The sequence below is a fragment of the Helicoverpa zea genome, chromosome 6 (genome assembly GCF_022581195.2).
Source record: "Helicoverpa zea isolate HzStark_Cry1AcR chromosome 6, ilHelZeax1.1, whole genome shotgun sequence".
NCBI lineage: Eukaryota > Metazoa > Arthropoda > Insecta > Lepidoptera > Noctuidae > Helicoverpa > Helicoverpa zea.
Window position 1 is genome coordinate 7,363,601 of NC_061457.1, and position 27,610 is coordinate 7,391,210.

The following is a 27,610-nucleotide window of genomic DNA, read 5'->3' on the forward strand; positions in this document are numbered from 1 at the left end:
TTGAAGTAATTTTATTGTCCTAGCCCTGAGTATTGTGTACTTATCTACAGTTAGACTTTGGTTTCGACTATCAGTCGGGTAAGGTCTTGTATATGAAACGCTTACGTAAAAGTTGTACATCAGTTGTATTGAATTTATTCTCCCTTTTAACATTTCTCTACTCACAAACAGCCGTTTATACAATTTTAGGTGATAGACAAATACACTGTGATTTCATTTTGTAAATATAGTATATAAAACTCTAGAAAGATAAAATATTGAGTTTGGCAAGAATTCATAATAAATAAAAAACATAAATACTTCTACATAGTATTATATACAGGATTTGAACATCTATTATTCGACCGATTCAAGTTGAGCCTCGTCAACGGATGGGTCTTCCCATGTTGCAATTGTTTTTTAGTTTGAGCTTTCGACATCACAGTTGATACGACTTCGCTGTAGTCAAGGGGAGCCAGAGACACAACCGTGGGCGCGGGCGGCGGCCGCTCCCCCGCCCCGCGCACCGCGCCGCAGAACGAGTTGCGTGCGCGAGCCTCGCCCTCCGCCGCCAGCCGGGACTTCTTGCTCAGCGAGTCGCGGCCGCGGCGCGGCTCGCACGACGACTCGCAGCGCGCGCGCCCTGGCCGGTCGTACCGGTCCACCAGCACCTTCACGGACAGGTCCTCGCCCGACGGCGGCGAGGCCGGCGGCCGCTCGCGACCCTCGCTCGGCGCCGAGCGGCGCGAATCCGCGCGCCGGACCGAGTCGGACTCGGAGCGAGCTTCAAACTCCTTCTTGAGGTTGCTGACGAGGCCGGCGGCGGAGGGCGTGGCGGCGGGCGCGGCGCGCGGCAGGTCGCCGTGCGAGGCGCAGGCGGCGCGGCGGCGGCGCAGGCCGGCCCGCAGCCACGTGTCGGGCGCGGAGGCGGACAGGCGGCCGCTCCACGTGGAGGCGCCGCGGTCCCGCGCGCGCTCCATGCGGGCGGCTGCGTCCGCTAGCTCCAGTATGGCACACGTTTCGTTAAATTTCCGCTCGTTATCGGCCCTGCGGCCCCCCGCGCGCGTCTCGGTGTGTTCGCTGATGATGCCGAGGTCGGACGTCGGTTTCTGCGGTGCGAGGCCTGGCTCGACGGTTTTGTCAGCATCTTCCTTGCGGAGACGCTCATCGTTGCGATCCTTGGCCCGCTTGGGCTCGTCCCGCGGCGTCGGTTGCGTCTTGGGTGTCCTGGTGTCGTAGGAGCCCCAGGAGGAATGCCGCGACAGGTCGAGCACGACCGCGCTGTCGAATGAGCTCCACGAGCTCTGTCTGCTCGGCGGCGGCGCGTCGTCGTCCACTGCTCTTCTTTCGTCGCTATCTAAATTCGAACGTTCTACGGAATTAGCGAGAGTGTCACTAGTTGTCACTTTATTGGTCTTTACGTCTATTATTCCACTGTCACTTTTCACTATATTATCACTATTACTAACAGTCCTGTTCTCGTCGTTTTTCGGCCACGAGGGCTCCCCCGGGTCCCAGGTATGTATTTTATCGATTTCAAAATTTGACTGGGGACATTTGTGACTTAGATTTCTTGATGGAGAGGCTTGATTGACCGAACTAGCCGGCGCCTCCAATGCTTTGCTATTTTGGGATTCGTTCTGATTTCCAAAGTTTAACCTTTGATTCCTTTTAGTAAAATCTTTCCGATCGGTGGAGGCGGCATTCTCGATCTCGTTGACGATGTGCTTGACGGAGGGGGCGCCCTCCTCCTTGAGGCGCATGATCTGGTTGGGCGAGACGCTGTAGGAGCCGTTGGCGCAGGGCATGAGCATGTGGCGCGTCTCGAAGGGCAGGTTCTCCAGCGACACGGAGGTGGGCGGCGGCAGCAGCTCGCCCGCCAGGCGCGAGTCGGGCGACCACGAGCGCGGCCGCCCCGGGTACGAGCCTGTCAGCGCCAGCACCAGTGGCGTCGGCTCCATTACTTTATTTTCAGTTTTTGATGTATTTTTTGGTGATTTCAGGTTAGTTTCTGATTTAGATCGTTGTAACTTTTCCTTGTTTTTCATTGCATCCAGTATACCTTGGTATGTTTCGAGTTGATTCAAGAAATTCGTATTCGGTTTAATACAACTCCGTTTTGCTTTAACGTGTTTAAGTGCTTTCTCAAAATTCCAGTTGAATGCTTTCATGGCATACGCGATCACCACTGAAGCCGATCTACTAATACCCATTTTGCAATGAACGAGAACTTTCGACCCTGCGTTTCTTGCTTTATTTATATATTTGTATGTGTTATCCCAGTGCTTTAACAAGTCAGTCTTCTCGTCGTCATAAACTCTAATGTTAAGGTAGTCAAACATACCAGGAAAGAAATTGTCGATCTCTCTCGTCACGTTCAATATGTGCCTGACCCTGAAAACAAGAAAACGATTACTCTCCTTTATTCCATTTTTGTAACTTGACAAAATTGAATACACATGATCATTAAGAGCATACCCATTGCGTTGCAATTCTTCAAGATTGCTAGCATTCCATTCGGAGCCGAGATAAACATGGTCGAAAATCTCAGTGGGTGCGTCCATCTGGCCGAGTATAGTGAGCATTTCTTGGTCGATGAAGGACTTGTACTCGGCCAGGTCCATGTCGAGCTCTTCCTCGAGGCGGCCGCGGATGAACTTGCTGGTCACCTCGTCCAGATCCACGCTCATCATGATCTCCTTCAGCGTGCAGCGAATAACGCGTTCAGTCTCGTCCCTCTCTCGAGGCCTGCAACAATATTCATCTCCTATAAGTGTAACTTTGAGAATATAAAGAACATGTTTAACAAGTTAATACTTTTTTTTATTATTATATATTTAATTCGACTTGGGTTTTGGTGATCAATAGTATGGTTACTTCTTTTCTACTACTCACGTTTATAAAACTTGAAGTTCTAAATAAAATTAAATAGGAAGATACCTATTTAGTAGGCTAATAACGGTTTATCTTTGCATGCTAGTAGCGAGTTTTAATTAACGCATTGGCGTGCGTTCGATCCTTTTCTAGGCCAAGAAACTAGGTCTAGGCAAAACACGCATGATTATTATTATGTTACGCACTCTCAAAACTTATTTGGGTAGTGGTTTCAGTTTATTAAAACCTCATTTAAACATGGCCTATGCAAGATGAGATTAATAAAGCTGAGGCGGGTAAGTGTTAAGTATGATAATCACTTGAGTCTCAGTGAATCGGGCGAGGGCGGGCGGCGGGACTCGATGCAGTCCATGGCATGCCACTCGTTGAGACAAGAGCGGTCCGAGTCCACGTGGCTCTCGTAGTAGGAGCACCACGAGTGCGACGTGCCGCCCGCGAAGTGGTTCATCTCCCGCGCTTGAGCACTCGCTCGGTGCAGGGTTTGTAATGCCGACCTGCAAACATTTTATGGAATGTCGATAATGGTTCAAAAAACACCATCATGCTATGAATCGTGCGATACTGAAAAGCAAGTGTAACTCAGGCCGTACTCACCACATGGCCTGCACGGAGACAGGCTTGAATATGTGTTGTTGGTTACACACACATACACTGAATCCTCTGTGGACAATGAATCCTAATTAGTTATTGTTCTGGGGTAAGTGAAAGTATCCAGCGAGGAGCTCTGCTTTGTGTCATCGATCCGTTTAAGAAATTACATTATGGTACTCACAAACGTCGAAACTACGCTATGATTGTTGACACATTTCGCAAGATAATTATATTTATTTTAGAAAGATGAATATGCAGTTTGTTGGTCGTCCACGACATTGTGTATTGTATCTCATTACAGTAATAGTTCCGGAAGAAATTGGAAAAAATATTTTTAGAATAGATAGATATCAAACTACTGTTATTTATGGTAAGGGTAGGCGATGTGGCTGGAACAACGTTCCTCAGCAGAATATTTTCAGCGATATTAAAGGAGCAACTTACCCATCGCCATCCAACTTGATCGAGGTGTCAGCGAGAACCCGCAGGACGAGTCCAACAGAAGTGCGCTCATTGCAGTCGATGCCGAGCAACGCCGCCTCGTTGCTGCGACACACCACTACCAGGTACCTGGTGCGGCCTGCATGAGCGCTCTCCAATTTCACCGCCTTGCAACAAACACAAAAATCAATATCGTACTGGTAATTCCATCACTGCACGCCCTGATGTAAGGTTTTTTTTTTAGAAATAAGTATATTTAGCTTTGAGAAGAATATTACACAGTATTTATAGAGTAATATTGAGCAGTATTTTGTACACTTCATATAAAAAGTATAATCTAGTGAATATCAGTATGTATTATACTATACCTACACATACTTGGTGATCCTAGACTGAACATGAGCTTACGGGCACAGACAGCTTATCAAATCATCTGTAAATAAAATATAGTACCATTTTGAGCGTTTCCTCGGGACGCAGCAAGTAGAACATGGACTGCAGGTGATGTTGTATGTCGGGCTGGGGAAAGGCACGCGCCGGCGATCGCCACGGGTTCGTACAGCCGCGCTCTGCACTGCCCAGCACCACTGCTGCACCCTTATTTGCGAAGTAGCACTCATTGAGACTGAAACAGCATCAGTAACACTTGTAACAATAAATTGACATACGTCCAACATAATGGGCACAGTGATATCCACTGTCGTAAGAAGTAAAGGATCAGTTACTTAATATTGAAGTTTGTTTAGTGGTCCAAACTAACTTGTGTTTTAGGAAAATGAATATAAACATGTAATAAACTTCATTAATGGTCAATCTTATTAATTTTCAACCAAGTCCTTGGACGATTTACCAAGCAAAGCCAAGCACATAATTTAAACTGATAATGAATCAGCATACTTAGCATAGTTTTCAATTAATTGAAACGTTAGTTTCCCGTGTAATAAAACCGTGTACCTTGATGATAATTACTTTTTATACATAATGCAACCGTGAAATGTATCAATGACGCCATTTTTAGTAAAGTTGTTGCAATTCGTTTTGCGGGCCGCGCATTTAACCTCCCTTTCACCGGCGCGGGCGCAGGCAGCTCCGCGCGTCTCAGGCGCTACCATCTATACGCTGGCCGTCTGGCGAGCTTGCCTCGACGCCTGAGCTATCACTACTTATTACTCATTGTTCATTTAACACAACAGTTAGCCTTATCTCGTAACGTAAATAATTACGATCAACGCAAAAATAATGTCGAAAAGTAATATAAATAGGAATATATACGTAATGATCATGTTGATTCATAGTACGCATTTTGGCAAATCTATTCATTAGTTAATTTACATGTATAAATATGTGTAGTAAAGGACAATGGGCGATTCCGGTCCAAATGTCCACCACGAACGAGACCTATATGGCTAGACCGTTAAATATAGAACATTTTTTGTTATGAAAGTAAAAAAAAATAATGCCAGAAAAAAGTTATAAGTAGCTAAATCAAATAAAACATTTTATATATTTTTTCAATTATTTTTCGTGATGTTCGATTTTCTTACTATCTATATCTATATATTCTGTAACTTCTGACAAAATAGAATTGTTCATTAATAGAGAGAAGACACCACCAGTTACATCGAACTTTCTTAGATAGTAACCGCTGAGTATATTCAAGCACTTCTGGCACCTCAATTGGTTCGTGATTCGTACATCCATCGGGCAAAAAAATATGGGCTGTTTATATACAAATGTGTCTTACTCGTCTTAGTTTTAGATAAAGTGCGGAAATGGAAGTGGAATAAAATAAAAAATAATAATGATAACATACAAAAACTACTGAAAATTAAGAATACATTTTTGGCTATAACTTTTTTATGGCATTGTTTTTATTTACTTTCATAGTAAAAGTTACTCTAAATTAAGTGGATTATTTAATTATATAGATCTCGTTCGTGGTGGACATTTGAACCAAACTTTATACATTCTTGCCCAATCTCCTTTAAACGAAAAAAATAAGAGTGTTTCCTAATAAGTACATACAAACATTAGGTATAGTTTTTAATCTAAATATTTAGGTATACCGTAATTAGGAACTACTTGAACCACAAGTAATAAAAGCTGGTGGATGTAGTCTCTAAGCAGGTAGGGACGCCCGGGAAGGGCCGAAGGTGAAACCGCGGGAATCAGTTAGTTTCTAATAACACAATGCTTCGCTTTTTGAGGAATTGTTGCGCTTCTGGTTTGACATGACATCCCGACACGGCACAATGTATTTATTTATTACACGATGTTTAAATTGCGAATGAGGATAAGTTAATTAACATGTAATAAACAAACCAAAACTAATTAATTACATGTGTTACCGTTAACTTCTGACATTCTACATAAGGATATTAAGGCGAATCGAATAGTCTTATCATTTATCCACAATTTTACTTACTAAGAGATTCAACCCGATCAGGGAATTGAACCCGAGACTGTGCACAGCTTTCACGCTTTGCGGCTACAACACCAATTGGGCAGTCTAACGTAAGCAATTACAACATTGACATTTACCTTCTTATGGGTCGAGTGCCTTTCAGAAAAAGGTAAACGTTTCACCAAGCGTAAAATGTTATGTTGAGGTCATCCGAAAATAGTGCTAGGGAAACGTCTATATTTCTATGCTAATATGGAACCGAGGGGGTGGATTTTGTAAATCCAATAATGGGGTGAAAATAACGATGGATAAGTAACAAAATTGAATGTTGTCATCTTACATTTGTGCGGCAAGGGCGGTTTCTCTCAAGGTTCAATAAAAATAGCTATGTCGGACTGTTGCCAAAACGTTGCGTTGCCCGCCCATACTATACGTAGACATGAGCGTGAACGCTGCGGCCGCCCAGTGCGCTCCGACAACCACACCTAATTCGGAGCACGACGAGCTCTAGCCGCGTCTTTTGTTGGGAACTTCATGAACACAACTATGGAGCTTGACACGTAAACACTGCGCTTCTTATGACTTAGTTTGTGTTTTACCAAGTACGGAGTGTAATGATTTTAGTCACTTGTTCACATAGGCATAGTTATCACCTTCTGCCGAAAGAAAGTAAAGGTTTGGCTATCGGTACTAAATTAATCTCTACAGACTCGATAAAGCCCTAAGTATAATCCCTCGACACATTTTGAAGTCTGTAGGTTCTTTTTCTCTGATTCTTTTTTTAATGCGTTTATGTTGATGATCCATCTCTTCCATAAAATGTTGTAAATACAACTTACCTAAGTAAACTCACATGTCAAAGAAGACTAAATAGAATACACTATGCAGCTATACAATGTGCAATAAAACCACGTGAATGTAATACATATTACCTACATGTCTACAATCACACTACATAGTTTTATCTGCTGATTAGGTCTTTAAGGTGGACTAAAAATGTAATAAATAGATTATTTTGAAATGCAATGCTATTCTTTATTAAAATGTTGATCACTTTTTTTATGTTCACTCCCCAAAGATATCGAATCTTAGCGAACAGATATGTGTGTATTGTACCAATTTACTGAGACAGATAAAACAGATACATTCAACATTTGTCTTTGTTTATGTGCTTTTTTACTTGCAGGTTCCGTAGTACCTTACGTTAGTTAGTAGAAACGTAGACCGATGTTTGTTGTATTTTATCGGATTAACTAGGAAGAGAAGTTATGAAGATTCAGCAGGTTTGGTTGGCGGATTTACCTCAAGTCATAGATATGAATATCAAGACCCAGCGATCATACATATCAAAGTGGATATATTCTTATTAGGCATACCAATTTTTACATTAGGTAGGTAGTTTATATTTCGACCAACCGCCCAGCTGGCTCGATGGTTGTATAAAAAGGGGTGGTATCAATAATGTTGTCAGCTCTGATGTTCTTTGTTGATTCACAACAATTCGCGCTCAGTAACAACATAAAAGCTTGCCAGTGGCGCCAACCAGCAGGCAGGCACATAACCAATGTTAAAAAACTAATTATAAGATTACGATACAAGTTTTTAGTCTCATCGGTTATACACTTTTGGGGGGCTATTATCCAAACATAATCTTATTCATCTGAAAATAATGTACCTATGTAAGCCTTGTTGTGGTAACTTAGCCATGAAAGATGACATGGCTTCTGCCTACCTAGAACGTGAAATGATAAAAAAAAAACTAGCTCATAATATTAAGCAAAGCTTATTATTTTGTTCCTCGTTCAGAGAATAGCGTGGTCCAAACAGCTTTGTAACTGTTGTACTATAAACGGTGCACTGATGTTTTCCTGTTTACGGATAAAGGTGATTAATATTTTACAATTAGGTAAATTAAGCACAGTAATAGCACTTCATTATCATTAGGCAGAGCATTGTCCACTTGTGGATACCCCGTGCACGATTTAATTTCTGCTAAGGATATTTTTTCGAAGGAGATGATCATTTTTACAGCACTTACATGTAAAGTATGATTTGATAGTTATTTGCTAGTTACCTGCATGCAACCATAATGAAATCCAAATATTGAAACAAACATTCGAAGCACAATTTTATACCACTCAAATGATCACTAGTATTTTTACTACATTTCAATAGTCTTTTGTATACAATTTTTTTTATTTAGTTTAGCCAACCATGGCCTGGATCCCAGTACGCGGTGCACTAAACAACTCATCCCGTACGACAATAAAGTGCGTGCGCGACGCAGCAGCGAGCCCACTCGACAAACGACGTCACAACACTCATAGCTTCCTTCTGAACTGAGCACAACTACAGCTTAAATATAGAAACGACGCAGATCAGGAACACGACGCGATCGCCCAAGGAACACGCAGCGCTTTAAACGATATACGCGCGCCATAGGGTTGCATACAGTAACGAATAATAATTATTTATTTCAGCCCATTTTTGAAGCTAAAATGACCATACAGTATAAGCTTCTAGCTTATTATTCTTTTACTTGAAGTATTTCGTATCTATCGTATCCATACTAATATTAAAAGTAATTAAGATTTATTAATTAAGATAGAAAGCTATATTTTTTTCAATCTTTCCCCAGCACCTAAAATAGGGTATATCGTCTACAATAAAGCCTATTCAAATAATATTCTGTTCCGAGCTCTCCTCTGTGTTTTAAAGCAGAGAAGGTGAACAGAGTCCCCGAATTTTACGCAAGCGAAGCCGCGGGCAAAGCTAGTGACTTTGCAAAGGGATATTATAAATTGCATAGCAAATAAATAATCGCCTATCAATAAATACTCATCATTTATATTCTTTTTTACATCAAATAACTTACTCCACTACAAATAAACTAAATGTTTAACAAAACTCAAACTGCAGATAATTCGAAATTATACATCAATATGACATTACTTTTTTCCTTATAATGCAATACAGTTAAATTTATTCTTGTACAAAAATACTACATACAAGCATTAAATACTGACTGCACAGCAAATTTTCCATATTTCATAGCAAAATAACTATCCCAGTCGCATATTAACCAGTAAGTACAACAAAACCTGTTCATCATATTAGTCTTAATTTTCAAGAAGCCATGCTTGGCAAAGGACAATGCTCAAAAAAAACCCAAGCCCGGCGCAAAAGAAAAGTAACTCAAATTATAGGTAATAATAAGTAATAATATACTGCATAGTAGGCATCATCGAAATTAATGGCTATATGTGTGAAATTGTTATTTGATTTTACAGGGGTAACATGAGCAGCTGGGACTTATAGTTTAATTAAAGTGCTATCTGAAACAACAAACAAATAATATGGCATGTAATAAGCTTCTCCAAAAAGATAAATCAACACCGATGTACAGCTCGGGACTTTGGGATGCGACTCAAGCTTGTCCCAACTTAGGGTAGGCTAAGCATGTGGAACAGTTCGCGCATCCCGCAACATTTTTGGATCATGTCGTGTTAGGAATAGAGAATCGATGACTTTTAAGCGTATCTAATTATTAAAATGAAAAGTACATTCATAACGTGTTTTAGTTCTATCATCTTATTATCTTGTAAAAGTAGGTAGAATAGTGGAGAAGTTGCGATAAACATGTCATTATGTACACTTTTAAACCACAACTGTATCTATTTACTGTTTCTTTTACTAATACATTATGTTACCTCTAAAATCTCGAGTAGCAATGTGGCGCATATGTTAATATTCGAATAGCAATTTCACACATATAGCCACTGATTTCGATGATGCCCCCTATGTAATATTTAATAACTTATTTTTACCTATATTTTGAGTTAGATTTCTTTTGCGCCGGGCCTGGGTTTTATTCTCATACTTCATGAGCATTGTCCTTTAATGATTATTATAACAAACAAATCCTGTCACATTGCATTATTTCTAAAAGCAGAACAAATTAACTGAAATCTCATGCAGCGTACTATGAAGATGGTAGAATTTTATTTAGATTCAATTTATTTAGCACATTGCCATTTATAACCTTCAATTAAAAAACATTGTTTTAAAAATTGAAGCTAGCAACGAAAACGAATCGCTGCAAAACCGACTCCACGTAGTCTTATTTGCCCTACCCCTAGAGTGCAATTCAAAACCGCGTAGGCGCGGAGGGGCGAGGCGGCCTGCGAGCTGAGGCGCAGGTAGTTTTAACGCTCGCCGACGTGGTTGAGGCGGGCCGGCTATGCCGGCCAGTAAGCCGAAGCTGCGGTGGTGAGCGTGAAAACCATCTGCGACGATAAGCTCGCATGGGACCGCCGGAGCCACGAAGCGCCGGAGCCGTGACAGAAGCCATGCTTGTTGCATGCTTACTTCCATGTTGCATTGCCTGCTTACATGCTGCATGCCTGCTTGCATGCTTCAGGCTTGTTTGCATGCTTCTTACAGGAAAATAAAAATTCCAAAAATATGCCAAAATATGATTCTGACTATAAACATTCTGAAATATGATAGTTCTGCCTTTTAATGACTATATACTTATATGAAATGTATGCCAAAAGGAAGTACTGACAATGACTAAAAATGTACCCGCCCCATTTTTTTTAAGAATGTGCAAGCATATCATCGGACTTGCGATCCGACTCAAGTACGTGGCGCCAACTGCAGAAGCTAAAAATGAGCCTATTGGGCAAAAAAGGAAGCGTGGACTCTTATTAAGATTTTAATAAATTACAATTTTGCATTTAATTCTATATTTTTTTGCTGATCTCATTATGTGGTAATTAATAAATAATAAGATGACTGTGACTAATAAAATGCTGTTTTATTCAGAAAAACTGCTGTAAATAATATAAAAATAGAAGCTATATTTAAAAGGAAAAAAGTTAACATGTATAATGTGCATTAAGATTGTTAGCTGTGCATTGATGAAAAAGCTTTTGCTTTAGGAAAAATCGCTGTACGCTGCGAAAATAAATTGTAGTGTGTTTAGTGATATTTTGAGTTAAATATTTTGCTGTGCAATCAGTAATTTTGATGGGAATTCGGAATTTTACTGCATAGAAAAAGGATATTTTTTGATTTGCGTTTAAATACTACCCCTTTGCAAACCACAATACGAGTTACAACCACAACATTAATATAGGAACCAACAGAGAACTAATCACATTTAGTTACAAATATACAACAGTTTTAATAAGGTCAAACTCAGATCTGCTTTCAGATTATTGTCCTTGATATTTAATTATGTAAAGGTGAGTTCTAGTACTCGAAAATCGCAACTCGGATCCCTTCTCTCTCCCTATGCCTAACCTTTACGAACCTCCGATAAACAGAAACGATCTAGAATGAATTCACAATTCGGCAGACAAAAAAAATACGCAACTTATATTATATTATAGATATTTTTAATATAAAAAAAACCGGCCAAGTGCGAGTCGGACTCGTGCACGAAGGGTTCCGTAAATTACAGTTAAATCAACCTATCTCAAAAACTATAAGAGATACTTTGATCAAACCAAAAATCGTTGAAAGAGTTAATTAGCATGCATCACCTCTATTTTTTTTAGAATTTTATACCCCGTAGTTATAAAAATAGAGGGGGGGGGACATACATTTTACGACTTTGAGAGCTGATATCTCAAAAACCGTTCACTTTAAGAAAAATGTTTTTTAGAAAACTTTATATCATTTTAAAAGACCTTTCCATTGATACCCCACACGGGTATGTACATCGAAAAAAAAAATTTCATCCCTCAGTTACATGTATGGGGGGCCCCACCCCCAATTCTTTTTTTTACTATTTAGTGTCATATTTTTGTAGCGGTTCATACAACACATATTCCCATCAAAGAAGATGGATCACAATCCATACAAAATTGCCCTACGTCCTATAACAATGTGACGTATCTCAAAAAAAAGATAAAAATGTTTAAAAAAATATGGCATACTCTTTAATTTATTTTTTTTACACCTTCATACGAAAAAAATGCTTTAAAAATTGTTCAGGCGCTGTTAAGAAAACATCGTTCATAGGACTATTTATGGACTATTTTATTAAATTATTTTTTGTTCGATAGGGTATACCTCACAGGTGGTCCCATAATCATCAGGTCAGGATCTGATGATGGAAACCCTAAGAAATCCATGGCGACTTTTGAAAGTTGTAGGCATGCGCAGGATAAAAGCTTGACTATAAGGTGTATGTCTTATAACAATATGCAACAGTGAAGGTTTGGAGCTGACCTGATGATGGAGACGAAAGAAGGTCGAGGGAACTCGACAACTGAATATGTAAACTACCTCGTGTTTGGGCTTATATTATTTGTATTGAATAGACTTTTGCAACAGTGAAGGTTTGGAGCTGACCCGAAGATAGAGACCAGAGAAGGTCGAGGGAACTCGACAACAAAATATGTAAACTACCTCAGCAGTCGGTGTCTAATGGATGTACCTAAGTTAAGTTTATTTGTAAGTAAGTTTATTTCCCCACCGACTTCATTGTTTTTTTTTTTATTTTCAGTGACAAGCACAGTTGTCACTATCCGCATAAGTGGAAAGTTCTCATCAATACGAATAATATAAGCCCAAACACGAGGTAGTTCACATATTCAGTTGTCGAGTTCCCTCGTCCTTCTCTGGTCTCCATCATCAAGTCAGCTTCAAATCTTCACTGTTGCAAGGGTCAATTCAATACAAATAATATAAGCCCAAACACGAGGTAGTTTACATATTCGGTTGTCGAGTTCCCTCGACCTTCTTTCGTCTCCATCATCAGGTCAGCTCCAAACCTTCACTGTTGCATATTGTTATAAGACATACACCTTATAGTCAAGTTTTTATCCTGCGCATACCTACAACTTTCAAAAGTTGCCATGGATTTCTCAGGGTTTCCATCATCAGATCCTGACCTGATGATTATGGGACCACCTGTGAGGTATACCCTATCGAACAACAAAATAATTTAATAAAATTGTCCATAAATAGTCCTATGAACGATGTTTTCTTAACAGCGCCTGAACAATGTTTAAAACATTTTTTTCGTATGAAGGTGTAAAAAAAATAAATCAGAGAGTATGCCATATTTTTTTAAACATTTTTATCTTTTTTTTGTGATACGTCACATTGTTATAGGACGTGGGGCAATTTTGATCCATCTTCTTTCATCACTGTAGTACTTATAGTTTCCGAGTAAATCGGCTGTGACAGACGGACAGACGGACAGACGGACAGACGGACATGACGAAACTATAAGGGTTCCGTTTTTGCCATTTTGGCTACGGAACCCTAAAAATACGTTATTCTTAACTAACACAAGGCCTGAGTACATCCGGAAAACGACATTAGATACTCAATATTATACTACGTTAGATGTTTGACGTTGTTCATACTAGGACGATACAAAAACCGCAACAAACACCAGCTGCTGGCATAACGAGAGTGCAAAAAAACAATCTAAGAAAAGGAATATGCTTATATTTTCGGTGAAATATTACATTTTTATGTTTAGAAATACGATCAAAAAGATATTTGGTTAAGAAAATATGACTATTACTTTAAAGGAAAACTTTCATAATGGAAATGGGCCTTATGCTGTGCATCTTGAAATTTACATGAAATTACTTGTCACTAATAACAAAATTAGTGCATGCAATTTTCCAGAAACAGGGACAGAGATATCTAAAAAAAACAAGTTTCAGCAACCTTCCTGTCATTTCACAGGGTCAATAATTGACACCGGGCAGATGATGATTAGGGACCAGAGGGCATAGTGTATTAGTATTTATATAAGCTGGATGGAAGCTATAATTTTATCAAATTGTTAAATTGCATGATTTGAAATAAATATTTATAAAAGCTGTAAACCTAAACTCTAAGCAATCAGTTCTATAAAGTTTTGTCAAATACAAAAACATTTTACACAAAATTACTCATTAATACAAGCCAGCTGTAAAGAATCTATGCCATTGCCAGCTGTAAAGAGTTATGTTATATGGATTACCATCCTTACTAACACAAAAAAAAATACTGTTTATTACTGTGGGTACTGCTTAAGAATTTTGAGCATATTCCATTTATTTTTGATAGTTACTCATGATGTTTGACAACTTGAAACTGAATAATTGAGTGGCTTAAACAATACCATTCTGATACAGTAATATGCAAAATATCTTTTTTCCCAAATGCTCACCAATAGAAAAAATACTCCTAATTGCAAGAGTCCCCAACAATCATTTGTTTATAAAAAGCATGATACTAGTAGTGTGGAATAGGTTAGTCAATATAACAATTTTCCATTCAAAGTTTAGGTTTTCTATTTCTCAAATGTTTGATGATTATTATTGTTAAGAGCACATTGTTATTGTTGTCATATAAGAAAATTATGATAACATAACATTACCTACCTCTTGCTGATACGGTTTCCAACATCGTCTTCAATATTATCACTTGATTTTTCTGTCTCATCCTTAAACAAACAATAATAATTTTACTATGTACACTAAATTCTAAATCCTATATTTCAAGAAGTTTAATACTAACAGCAGCTTATGCTGCACATATTTGTCACTACACTGAGTGCTTTGGAAACATGATAGGTTCATCAACTGTTATGGTATCACAATGAACTATCAAGACAAAGAGTTATTATCAATGAAATTGGTTGGTGCGAGTGTTAAATGAATGTAGGCAATAAGTTGTCGCAATACTCCCCGAAAAGTTCAGGCAATGAACGTAGCGAAGTATTTGTCTCACATCTGACACAACAGAACACTCATAAAATATATACTGAAACCAGTACTTACCGTTTTCCTAGGTGTTTGCACACTCGGAGAACGTCGAATTGTAACAAGTGCCATACCACATTAGCGTTAACAAATCATTATCAAGGTATGTAATACAATCACAAACATAAAGAGGAATACCTATTGACTTATCATAACACTAATCCTTATATGATTCAATCTATGTAAGGTAAAACTTAGAAGCATATATCACTAGATTCTTTAAATACACTCATAGTTGGTTGCAACAAGTACAATCTATCACAAATTCGCCCATTTTTTATTTTATTAAATTCTATTCTCATTCAAAGAAAAGATGATGGATGGATGAGTGAGTGAGTGTGTGCCACAGATTAATATTTCATGAGCCAGCTTAGTGCAGCGCACCACAGAACTTTAAGTTTTATTCATGACTGGACCTCACCCAAAATGTATAAGGTGGCTTCCAGACCTACAATAATATTGCGCAACTTAAATGATCATTTAGGATAATAATTTGCGCCTTAAGGATAGCCTTAAGAGTAGCCTTTATCATAGCGACTATATAGAACCAGACGTGTATCCTATTTATTACAATGACGGATCCACAGTAATGGGTACCATGAACATTGAGATCACCTAGACCCCACGCATTGAACAAAATTGTCACGCATTGTCAAGTCAAAATGATGCTTACTTACATTTCAAATTAAATGAAAAGTATTAATTAACAAACACAAGGGGAATAAAAAAGTGAAAAATACGGAAGCTTAAAAAAGTGGGGAATTAACAATAGGGTCGCGGGGAATCGATAAATTATTATTGGTAGCACTGATCATGCACATCACTATGACTCAGACGTCAGACTGTCACGCATTGCATGTGTCATTGTCAAAATTATGATGAAAAGACATTGATGACAAATTCAAATGAATGAACCCTGGCTTGGCTTGGCCGAAGTTGGCTAGGTACTTCTTGTTTGACTACATTTTTCTATATCTATCGAGGAACTTCATCTATTTATTATCTGATCGTGTAACTTAAAGTGCTGAACATTTTCACGTATCCGTACAACTTTATAATTAATGTTCACAATCAGAAGAAGTTTCTTTAATGATTCGAAAATTGTTATGACACCATTGCAATTATATAAACATTTATTGAGACAGTGCGAAAAACTTCCTCCCGACGCCTGTAAACATTATAAATTCGCTGTCAAACAGGTTAGTTCCGTAATTTGTATGTATAATGTATGCATATATTTTATATCACTTTAGATAATTATGTTAAATTCTGCAAAGAAAAACTGTATACTGTACCTATATGTCATAAGTCTACCTACCCCTAAGACGACCCACTGATCCTATTATGAGGTCCATTTTGTTGGTGTGGCCTTCTAGTCTTACGGATGCAGCAGAGGACCAACATTTCACATTGAGCGACTATCTGTTTGATTTCCTTTACCCAGTTTCCAGTAGTCAGTTCATTGAACATAATGTAATACCAGAGATATTATGATATATTAAGTACTACACTGTACAAGTAGTACACTGGTGTTGTGAGGTTTTTGCCTTCAATAATTTTTAAATACATTTTTGAATACTTTTGCAACACAGTGATATATTATCAGCCATCCGTGTATCAAGTTGGATTTCCTGTTGAGGATTGTCTGTGCCCCTTTTACATAACTATGAGTTTCTACTTATAATGAAGAAGCAGAATTTAAGAGGACGAATTGGAATTTTTGGCGCCAAGGATGTCAATTTTTCTCAGTAAATACAAAACGGATCAAAATACAACTTGGTTACCTGAAAGTTCATGATATAAGCCTTATTTTGTTAGTTGTAGAAACATGATTAGGTAACTTTTATAACAGAGAAAAATATATCAAACATACCTCTTTTTAAAAAGAGATTCACATATTATGGGCAAACGGGACCGATTTAAGCCTCTTAACTTTTTTAGTAGTTGAGTATATACATACTCTTTAAAATGGTAGTAGGAATTTTTATTAAATTATCATTTCTAAATATTAAAATTACAAAACCATTTTGTCGCTTACGACTTTTAGTTATAAGCTAGCGCGCGTATTGTTATCCTCGCCCCGCTCAGACGCTCCGACCCCTTTTGGCGCCTTAGATGTGCGTGCCGGTTATGGAATTATTGTTGACCACTTCCTCGCCTTAAATAGAAAAATATTTGATTGTTTGTAATTCATTCAACTGTTCATATTTATTGTTCAATCTGATGGCTGATTTTATTTACATTCAATATTACACATAGTATTTGAATTTGTGAGACTTAAATGTAAATATACAAACCTTTTTTTTTTTTCAAAAGAGCTACAAACAACATAAGTTTGAACCGGACCCAGCAAGAGTGAATGAAATAATCTCAAAAAGTCTTGAAGATGCCAAATGGATTGTGAATAAGGTAAAGAGCTTGTTATTCTCATTTATTAGTTAATTCAATGAAACAATAATCATCATCATCAGCCTATCGCAGTCCACTGCTGGACATAGGCCTCTCCAAGTGCACGCCACTGAGATCGAAAAAATAATGATGTGATGTTTTTACCAGTTGGAAATATGAACTGGAATACTTTTCAATAACTTTTAGTTTTCATGGAAGCTTAATTTCCATATGAGTTTTCAAATGTAAATGCAATGTTTTTTTTTGTTTTCAGTACACTAATAAATAATGGATGCTATGAAGAAATGTATTAATGTATCAAACAGAAAAAATAATTTCATTCATGATACGAGAATATTGTGATTATCAAAGATGTTTGGTGAAAAAATAGAAGATTATGAAATATTGGAACACCTTGGTAAAGGAGGATTTGCACATGTTTATAGAGCAAGATGTCGGCAAACAGGACTATTTGTTGCTATCAAAATGATAGACAAAGCACTTATGGCAAGTGCTGGAATGATAGGTAGAGTTAGGCAAGAAGTCACAATTCATTCACGTCTTAAACATCCTGCAATTTTAGAATTATATACCTTTTTTGAAGATGCACATTATGTTTATTTAGTTTTGGAACTAGCACACAATGGTGAGCTGGCAAAGCACTTTAAATTAGGGACTCGTGGGCTTTCTGAGAAAGCAGCTGCTGATATATTTAGACAAGTGCTCAGTGGAGTGCTTTATCTACATACACATAACATCATTCATAGAGATTTATCTTTAAACAACTTATTGCTAACTAAGGATTTAAATGTTAAAATTGCTGATTTTGGTTTAGCGACACAGTTGAATGGTCCAGATGAGAAACATGTTACTATGTGTGGTACACCAAACTACATATCTCCAGAGGTAGCTTCCAGAGAATTTCATGGATTACCAGCAGATGTGTGGGGTTTGGGATGCATGCTATACACTTTATTAGTAGGCAGCCCACCTTTCCACACTCAGCATGTGAAAACCACACTTAACAAAGTCATAAATGCTGATTATAAAATACCTATGGAACTTTCCTTGCAAGCCCAGGATTTACTGCAAAAACTGTTGTGTAAGGATCCCCTAAAGAGAATAACTTTAAAGGGTATTTTAGAACATCCCTTCTTGTACAATGGACAAAGCACTTGTAAGCAAGATATATCAAGAGATTCCGGTTTTCTCACAACACTTCACAGCACTCAGCACAGCAATAAGTTTAGAAATGATGATAAAACTGGTCATGAATTTCCTCTCAAAGAATATAGTGCTGAAAAAAGAGATGCTAGGCATATGCCATACAATTTATTTACTCCAGAGGGGAGCACAAATGCACATCATTCTAATAATCGAAATTATAATTTATGTACAGCCCTTGATAAAGGGTCAGCAGAATTACTTGAACTAAAAAATCTTCCAAACACATTTAAAAGAACCAATAGTCCATGTAACAGCAATCTTTCATTGTTTGAAAATATGAAAAAAAATGACATAAATGGGAAAATGGCGCAAATAAACATAATTTCTGAAGAAAACAAAGAGAACATTACAAAGAATTGCAACATTAATACAAATGTGCTGAGTGTACCCCCTCTATGTGCTGAAAGATTGCCCACAATTTCCCACAGGACACGCAATGCCATTTTGAAAATAGAATCTTCTGGAGTCATTGTAGAGTTTATCAAGAAAAAAGGCAAAGATAGAGAAGAACAAATAACAGAAATATGTAAAATATCTAAGGATGGTATGAAAATCATAATATATACTGTAGACAATAAAACTAGAACTCAGAACATTGACCATGAACCTAATTCTGATGAAGTATTTACGTACCATAATTTACCACAGAAACATTGGAAAAAGTATTTATATGCTTCAAGATTTGTTGAACTTGTGAAAGCCAAAACACCTAAGATAACACTTTACACATCTTTAGCAAAGTGTCAACTAATGGAAAATTCTACTGATATTGATATATTCTTTTATTCAGGAGAAAAAGTTACGTACACCAGTTCAGAAGGCTTAAAAATAATTGATAAGAATTTAAAAACACATTATAATCTGACAGCAGCACCTGAACTGAAATATATAACAGATCACTTTGAGGAGTGTTCCAGTAGGATGAAGCGTGTACAGACTGCACTATCTGGAATATCAGATGAATGCTTCCCTTTAATAATTGGAAAAAGACCAGTTCAACCTGTGACTAGTTTACAATCGCCTCTTCAAGGTTCAGTCGCAAATTATAATACGCCCCTATTGAACATAGGATCGTTTCATCGCACTGCTGCTAGCTCTAGTCAAGCCCCAAGCGAGTATAATTAACAGACATGGAATTTGGAATTCCGTAAATTTCACATAGATATAACTTGACAAACTCCACTAGATTGCTAGGTATTCATGAAAATAAAATTTTATCTACAGTAAATAAGCAAACTAGCGAAAAGTATAGGAATAGGTTAAAATCGAGTGCTTATGATGGTGTCCCTACGCTGGCAGTCCATGCTGTAACTACGAAATAACTAACCGTATTGTTAATTCGAAACCTAGGTCAAGTCCTTGTAGGTGCCATTTCAGCATGCCGAATGAGCCAATTCTATTACCTTGTAGCTATATTCGTATTATTTGCACTTTCTTTGTATTACCTATAATTAGGGCTGCCATCCGTCCGGGTTTCCCCGGATTTGTCCTCGTTTGGAGGCCGTCCGGGGGCCGTCCGGGCGGGGTTTCAAGAAGTGTCCGGGGAAAACCCGGACACTTTTCATGTAAGGAAGCACCTCATTGAATTTAAGTATATGTTAAAAGTAAATGGATTACAAATTAGGTATTATTTTGTTTAAAAAAAAACGTACTCGTTCGGGGAAAAAATGCGATTTACGCCAAAAGTCCGGGTTTTTTTAATGTTTGTCCGGGTTTGACGAAATTCGAGATGGCAGCCCTACCTATAATGTTAGTATTATGGCATTTTTGTGCTTAATTTTAATAAAAAATATATTTATGTATGTAAATACATATAAAGCGACATAGCTTCGTATATATCACTTGTTTTATTTTATACTACTTTCTTAACTCTGCGTGGTGGATCTCGGTGAAACATTTGTATTTTTGTTTGTACTTAATGGATAAACTCATAAACTAGGTAGGTACTGGACCGATTTAAAAAAGCTACATTATCTGCGAGTAACATATATCTACATATAGGCTATATTTTATCCCGGCACGGGTTCTCACGGGACGCGGGAAAACTGAAGAAATTTTTTATATTGGTGTGGTATCATAGTCCGGTTAACTATCTGGGGCCAGATTCTTCTCGAAGTTAATAATGTCAAAATTGAATGGAAATCGAATAGCAATATGATCGCAATAGCAGTTTTAACCGTATCGGGCATTCTGCTACTAATATAAGACCAATCGTATTCCAACGACATTCGATTGGTTATTTTGGTGATTTTGGTCTAACTAAACGGTAGTTTGCTCTACAATCATATTCATATGATTCATTATTGAATGACAAAAAAGGATAAAAACTTTTATTTCAAAGAAAAAAATAGCGGAATGCCACATACGCTTCAATCGTAATTGAGTCGTGATTGGATCGCAGTCGAATGTGAATTGTATGTCGCTTAAGTAAAATTAGGAGAAAATTAAGAGATCACAAACAATACGAGGCAGGCTATCTTTTATAAGAACAGCATTAAATAAAAATATTACAGTTAATATTAAGTTGATTTCCGAGTCATATAGATATCACGTCTAAGGCCCCTCGCTGCGGGTTGTTCGATCAGACACGAAGCGGTCGCTAGCTGTGTGCTCTCGCCCACGGGACCTGATTCAGTTGCGATGCTAACGCGATTCGGGCGCGGTCATCATGTAAAACCATTCAAAAAACTCCCTACTCCGTAGTAGCGCAAATGCGACTAATATGCGTAAGAAGTTTTCTTTCTTCTTTCTTTCTTTCTTTCTAAGAAGATATGCTAGGGTGGGAGATACGAGGGGCCTTTCATTCATATTCTATATCAGTGGTTCTTAACCTTTTTGTCATGAGGGACCACTTTACCAAAAGTTTGTCTTGCCGGGGACCACCGGCAAAGAACAAAACGCAAGTTCTTTGGTAAGTAAGTAAATGTAAAGAAAGACATAAACATGCCTATGTCGTTACAAATGCGCGAGCGAAGCGATCGCGAAATTTTTTTCGGACTCGTTACGACGTAAAATGTATCCCAAACGTACTTAACTGTTTGTTTGTTGACAAATGCAAAAACGAGGGCATATAGTTGCTGAATACGCGAGCGAAGCGAGCGGGAAATATTAATTATTTTTTAAGACTCAGAACCAAAATTACGTACAATGTGGCCCAAACGTACTTAACTTTTTGTTTGTTGACAAATGCAAAAACGAGGGAATATTAATTATTTTTTAAGACTCAGAACCAAAATTACGTAAAAGGGCTACATTTCAAACCTTAATTTTTTTCTGTTGGACAAGTAAGATGGATAGCAACGTCGCGAAGCAAAGCTTCGCGGACCACTTCGAATGCCTCCAGGGGCCCGATTCTCCTAAGTTAATAATGTCAAAATCGAATAGTAATCGAATCGCAATACGATCGTAATAGCAGTTTTAACCATATCGAGCATTCTGCTACTAATAAAAGACCAATCGTATTCGATTGACATTTGATTGGTGTGCGATTGGTATGCTATTTTGGTAATTTTGGTCTATACGGTAGTTTGCCGTGCAATCATTTTGCAATCGTAAAACATTTGCAGACAAAATGATTCATTATTGAATGACAGAAAAGAATAAAAACGTTTACTTCAAAGAAAAAATAGCGGAATGCCACATACGCTTCAATAGTAATCGAGTCGGGATTGGATCTCAGTCGAATCGAGTCGAACGTCAATCGAAGGTCGCTTAAGTAAAATTAGGAGAATCGGGCCCCAGGGACCACCAATGGTCCGCGGACCACCGGTTAAGAACCACCGTTCTATATAATAAAGGCGAAACATTTGTTTGTTTGTAAATGGTCTGAAACTACTGAACCGATTTGAAAAATTCTTTCACTAGTTCTAGTTGGAAAGCTACACCATTCCCGAGTAACATAGGCTAGGTATATTTTAATCAGGTACGGGAAGAAATTCCTCGGGACGCAGGTGAAACCGCGGGAACAGCTGGTAGCTCTACCTGGGGCCCGATTCTCCTAAGTTAATAATGTCAAAATCGAATAGAAATCGAATCGCAATATGATCGCAATAGCAGTCTTAGCCATATCGGGCATTCTGCTACTGATATAATCTGTTTCAATCGTAATCGAGTCGGGATTGGATCGCAGTCGAACGTGAATCGTACGTTGCTTAAGTAAAATTAGGAGAATCGGGCCCCTGTTACTAAGCTAAGTATCATCACGTATTGGCCATTGCCAATGAAGAAGCGGTAATGGGACACCTCGGGATCCTTTTTTGTGGTGAATATATATAATTTGATGTAAGTTAATAATAAGGCCTATATTGCAAATAAACATCTAATAAGACTCGTAAAAAAGTACCCAGCTTTATAAATATAATATGCATTTAATACAAAGTAATAAATCGCTTATAATCAAGAGTCATTGGTCAGGGTCTCAGTTTAGCCCTTTTCATTGGTCAGCACGTCAGTCAGTTGACAAATAACTTCAACACGCGTGTTAGTAATGTACTCAGTGCACGTGGGGTGTCGACACGTCTTAATAATGAGGTTCCAGGTTTATAGACGCATGCATGTGGTTCCGGCTTGCGTCTCTTAATGTGAACAATTTAAATCTACCAAAATGAATTTAAAATCCTTTGCTATAAAAAGCAACATCACCATCGGGTGGTATAGACTGTATATATTTTTTTAGTAACTGATTAAATATATAAATATATATTAAATTCCCCCAGACGCAGGTGATAATGCGAGAAACAGCTCGTCAACTAACTGTGGTGATTTTCGGGGCAATCAATCAAATTAATCAGATTTTTTTAGTTAAATCTCGTAACATACCCGGACTATATTCATGTTCTTATTCTAATATATTTTTTTATTAAATCAGCGTCTACGCCACGGATTAAAGTCATGGCATAGACTTATATTTATGACTTGTATGTATATATATCGTAGATTTGCTCACTTCATAAAATATTCGATCATTACTTTAATTTTTCTGCTTTTGTGTTGGATGATTTTCCAAATTATCTAATAAAAAATTGCCAGTCTGCAAAATTAACATAAAAAACATTATAAACCATTTATTAACTGGCAACAAAACTAGTGATCCTCCATCTTTTTTGTCACGATGCCTCCTAAGAAGCAACCTGAGAAATCCGGTATGTATTTCTATTTTATTGAAAAACGCGGTGATTTGTGAATTATTTGTCCATTAATTGTATGTGCGTAGTTCAATTTGTTTGTTATCCTTAAATTCAGTGCTAGAACGTTAAATAGTCAAATTGAACTGGTGACATTTCCTTGGATAAGCCACGCGGTAATTGTTATGAAGCATGAACTTAAGTGTTATTTAGTTAGTTATTTCTCAATTCTACACATTACGTAGGGAAGATCTCTTAATTGTTATGTACCGCATAATTATTTTGTAGCTCTAATTACCATATGTAAAAAGATTGTCGGGACGATAAAGAGGTTATGTGTACTTCATGTTATAATTAATTTTAGGGTCCTCCGGATCCAAACCAGCTGAGAAGAAGCCTGCTACGGCCAAAACTCCAGCAGCCGCACCCAAGGCTGCATCTACTAGCTCTGCTGCTGCACCTAAGCCAGCGACAGCCAAGACTCCAGCACCCGCTCCCAAGGCGGCTGCACCCAAAGCAGCGCCGGCGGCGAAGCCCGCTGCTGCCAAGCCAGCATCCGCCCCGGCGGCTAAGCCTGCAGCAGCTGCTTCCAAGCCTGCAGAGAAGAAGCCAGCATCGGTACCTACTGCCAAACCTGGCTCTGCTAAGGCTGCTGCCCTGAAAGCGAAGTCTAGTGCTAAACCTTCAGTGAAGAAAGCTGCAGCTGCTTCCAAACCTAAGCCTAAACCAGCAGCGGCTAAGTTGAAAATTGCACCCAAGCCTAAGAAGACCGGCATCAAGGGGCAAAAGAAGCAAGTGGTTAAACCAGTTGCCAAAGCTCTCAAAGCACAAAGAAAGGTAAAAATATTTTAGTCTTTTCATCCATTAGTATAATGATTATTGAATTGGGGTCTATTAGTTTTTGATAGAATCAATAACATTTCACAACCTTAGAGTAATTCTTTAATATTCTACGTTTAGACATGAGATCAAGTAGAAGCCATGTAGATATGTATCTGCTGAATTTAATAAAAATTTTACCAAATCAATTGCGAGTAACTTGATATTTTCAATTATTAGATTTTTTTATTATTTCTGTTATTTGTACATAAGTATAATAGAGGTCGTGAATTCGATTTCTAGTGGTCTGGTAGTATTGTGATGAGCATATTTGCTAGAGTATTCTTTGGAGGCGCAGTAACTGCCAACTACTTGTGCTGCAATTGCAATGCTGTTGTGTATATTTTTACATATAATCGTTTTGGATTGAAGTAGCAGCAGCATGTGCAGTCACCTCAGATACTGACCAATTCCATGCAGTTGCAGTCAGCAGCTCACTTCATCCATACCAATAATTTTATACAAAGTAAAAGCACCAGATACTGTTACCACCGCCCACATGACAAGCTATAAATAACTTTGCTTCTGTTTAACCCAACTGTGTGTAAAATTTGTTGTTGAGGTGTAAATGTATTATATTTTCAGGTAGTCAAAGGTGAACATGGCAAGCGTGTACGTAAGATTCGCACATCTGTGCACTTCCGCAGGCCTAAGACTTTTGAACCTCCAAGGAATCCGAAGTATCCCAGGAAATCGCTTCCCAAGAGGAATCGGTAAGTTCGCAATATACTATATTCATTTACATAAATCTGCTTTTGTTTATTTATATTTTTTATTACCCTCGCAATTTTTAATTAAAATATAATCATTTAATATTGTTTTTTTTTTTCAGTATGGATGCTTACAATATCATAAAGTATCCGTTGACATCTGAAGCAGCAATGAAGAAGATTGAGGACAACAATACATTGGTATTCATTGTTCACACTAGCTCCAACAAGCACCACATCAAGGCTGCCGTCAAGAAGCTGTATGACATCAATGTTGCGAAAGTTAACACCCTCATCAGGTAAATACACAAGCAATACATGCTTAGCCTGATGCATAAATTTTGATGATTTTTAATGATGATATTTTTGTGGGAATCTCATTGATAGAGAATGATATAAAAAAATACACACTTCTGATGCACTGTAAAGTAAACATGGCTTTTATATTGTTTAGTATGAAATACTAATGTATACCTATTGTTGCAGGCCCGATGGCAAGAAGAAGGCGTACGTACGACTTGCCAGGGACTATGACGCATTAGATGTTGCCAACAAAATCGGCATCATATAAACTAATGCTGTACTTTATTTTATAAGAATAAAAACTTAAAGTAAAAACGTGTAAATTATTGCCGTTAAAACCGAATCATAGCAGATGGCGCCGCAGAAGAGCCATAGTAAGGCTAAGAACTCACGGAGCGATTTTTAACCGTGCCCGCCGCGGCTGCGGGCCCGTAGCTTCTGTAGAATGCAGATATACATGTAAAAAATTAAAGCACATTTCACGACGCGATTTACGCCCGCAGTCTGCGCGTTTGTTTGCGGGTCCCGCTGCACCGGCGGGCAACTAGTAGAATCGCGCGGGCCGCGGTCACCCGCAGCCTCGGCGGGTTGCGCCCGCGCGCTCTGCGGTCGATTGGCCGGCGATCGCATTGGCGCAGAGGCGGCGGGCGACGGGGCGGGGGTACAGAAATCAGTGGATGCACCCAGAACCTTTTGGGTCTTTTTTAGGGTTCCGTACCTCAAAAGGAAAAAACGGAACCCTTATAGGATCACTTTGTTGTCCGTCTGTCTGTCTGTCTGTCTGTCAGTCTGTCAAGACCCTTTATCTCAAAAACGCGTGGACGTATCAAGCTGAAATTCACAAGAAATACTCAGGTCTATTGTCCCTTTAAGCTGGGAAAATATCAAACTTCTAAGCCAAGCCAATCAAAAGATACAGCCGATTATGTCGATATTTTCAACAAATTTTCGACACTCAAAGGAATCAAAACCTACAGGATACTTCCCGTAAACTCAGAGTCTTGAAATTTGGCACGAAGCATTGTCATATAATGCAAATATAGGAAAAATTTCGAAAACCACATTTTTTTAGTTATAAATTATAAAAAAAATATTTTAATAAAATGAAACTTACTACCTTATTTCTCACGAACGAATAAAGGTATCAAATTGAAATTTATACCAAATACCTAGGTCTATTGTCCCTTTAGGCAGTGAAACAATCAAACTTCTAAGTTAACATGATCAAAAGATACAGCAGTTATACCGACACCTTAGACGAATTTCCGTCACACGCTAGGGAATCAAAACCTACAAGGTACCTACTTCCCGTGAACTCAGAATCTTGAAATTCGGCACGAAGCAACGTTATATAGTACAGATAAAGGAAAAATTGCGAAAATAATAAGTTTGAAGTTACATAAAATATTAAAATATTATTTTTGCTTACATGACATAAAATATTTTTTAAATAATTATAAACTTACTACCTACCCTTTTTCACATGAACGCGTAGAGATATTAAAGTTGAAATTCATATCAAACACTTCTTAAATATAATTGCCTCTAAACTGTGAAAATTTTTAAATCATTCAAAGGTCATTGGGCACCTTAGTATGGAAACCATACCCACGGCGGATATGAACGAAATATAGCGCAGTATAATGATAAAGGCTCTGATTTACTATGGCATTAGTCGCATCAATGTGAACCATGGGAATCAAGAGAAAATCAGGTGTAAACATCAAATATTTTCCTCATTTCAATGGGGAATTTAAACGACCAAGTTTGACGGACTTGAGAAATCATTTCTTTGTAGTGAAAGAGTATACTCGCCGTTTATTTCCATTGTCATCAGGTCAGGATCTGATGATGGAAATCCTGAGAAATCGAGGGCAACTATCAGAAATT

The 27,610-nt window shown here is 38.1% G+C and overlaps 3 protein-coding genes across 3 annotated transcripts; 2 read left to right on the forward strand and 1 right to left on the reverse strand.

Annotated features, from left to right (window-relative positions):
* Nucleotides 1-106: 106 nt before the first annotated feature.
* LOC124631096 (protein phosphatase Slingshot) lies at nucleotides 107-15,427 on the reverse strand. The gene is given in 9 exon segments (XM_047165267.1): nucleotides 107-400; nucleotides 402-2,373; nucleotides 2,458-2,727; nucleotides 3,174-3,368; nucleotides 3,469-3,534; nucleotides 3,910-4,073; nucleotides 4,360-4,531; nucleotides 14,710-14,771; nucleotides 15,109-15,427. Coding segments are annotated over 9 exon segments (2,991 nt in total). The 5' UTR covers nucleotides 15,163-15,427; the 3' UTR covers nucleotides 107-364.
* A 562-nt stretch (nucleotides 15,428-15,989) lies between these two features.
* Nucleotides 15,990-20,244, forward strand: LOC124631301 (serine/threonine-protein kinase PLK4). The gene is made up of 3 exons (XM_047165623.1): nucleotides 15,990-16,289; nucleotides 17,407-17,499; nucleotides 17,753-20,244. The coding sequence occupies exon 3, from the start codon at nucleotides 17,851-17,853 to the stop codon at nucleotides 19,828-19,830; it is 1,980 nt and encodes a 659-aa protein (XP_047021579.1). The 5' UTR covers nucleotides 15,990-16,289; nucleotides 17,407-17,499; nucleotides 17,753-17,850; the 3' UTR covers nucleotides 19,831-20,244.
* Nucleotides 20,245-23,687: 3,443 nt separating this feature from the next.
* On the forward strand, nucleotides 23,688-26,035 carry LOC124631303 (60S ribosomal protein L23a). The gene is made up of 5 exons (XM_047165625.1): nucleotides 23,688-23,846; nucleotides 24,193-24,665; nucleotides 25,293-25,420; nucleotides 25,540-25,716; nucleotides 25,904-26,035. The coding sequence occupies exons 1-5, from the start codon at nucleotides 23,816-23,818 to the stop codon at nucleotides 25,986-25,988; spliced, it is 894 nt and encodes a 297-aa protein (XP_047021581.1). The 5' UTR covers nucleotides 23,688-23,815; the 3' UTR covers nucleotides 25,989-26,035.
* Nucleotides 26,036-27,610: the final 1,575 nt, after the last annotated feature.

Excerpts from the sequence above, each read along its gene's own strand:
- LOC124631301 (XM_047165623.1), top strand. The coding sequence starts at position 17,851 with ATGTTTGGTGAAAAAATAGAAGATTATGAAATATTGGAACACCTTGGT.
- LOC124631303 (XM_047165625.1), top strand. The coding sequence starts at position 23,816 with ATGCCTCCTAAGAAGCAACCTGAGAAATCCG. Across the intron at positions 23,847-24,192 it reads GAAGCAACCTGAGAAATCCG|GGTCCTCCGGATCCAAACCA; the intron begins GTATGTATTTCT and ends AATTAATTTTAG. Across the intron at positions 24,666-25,292 it reads CTCTCAAAGCACAAAGAAAG|GTAGTCAAAGGTGAACATGG; the intron begins GTAAAAATATTT and ends TTATATTTTCAG.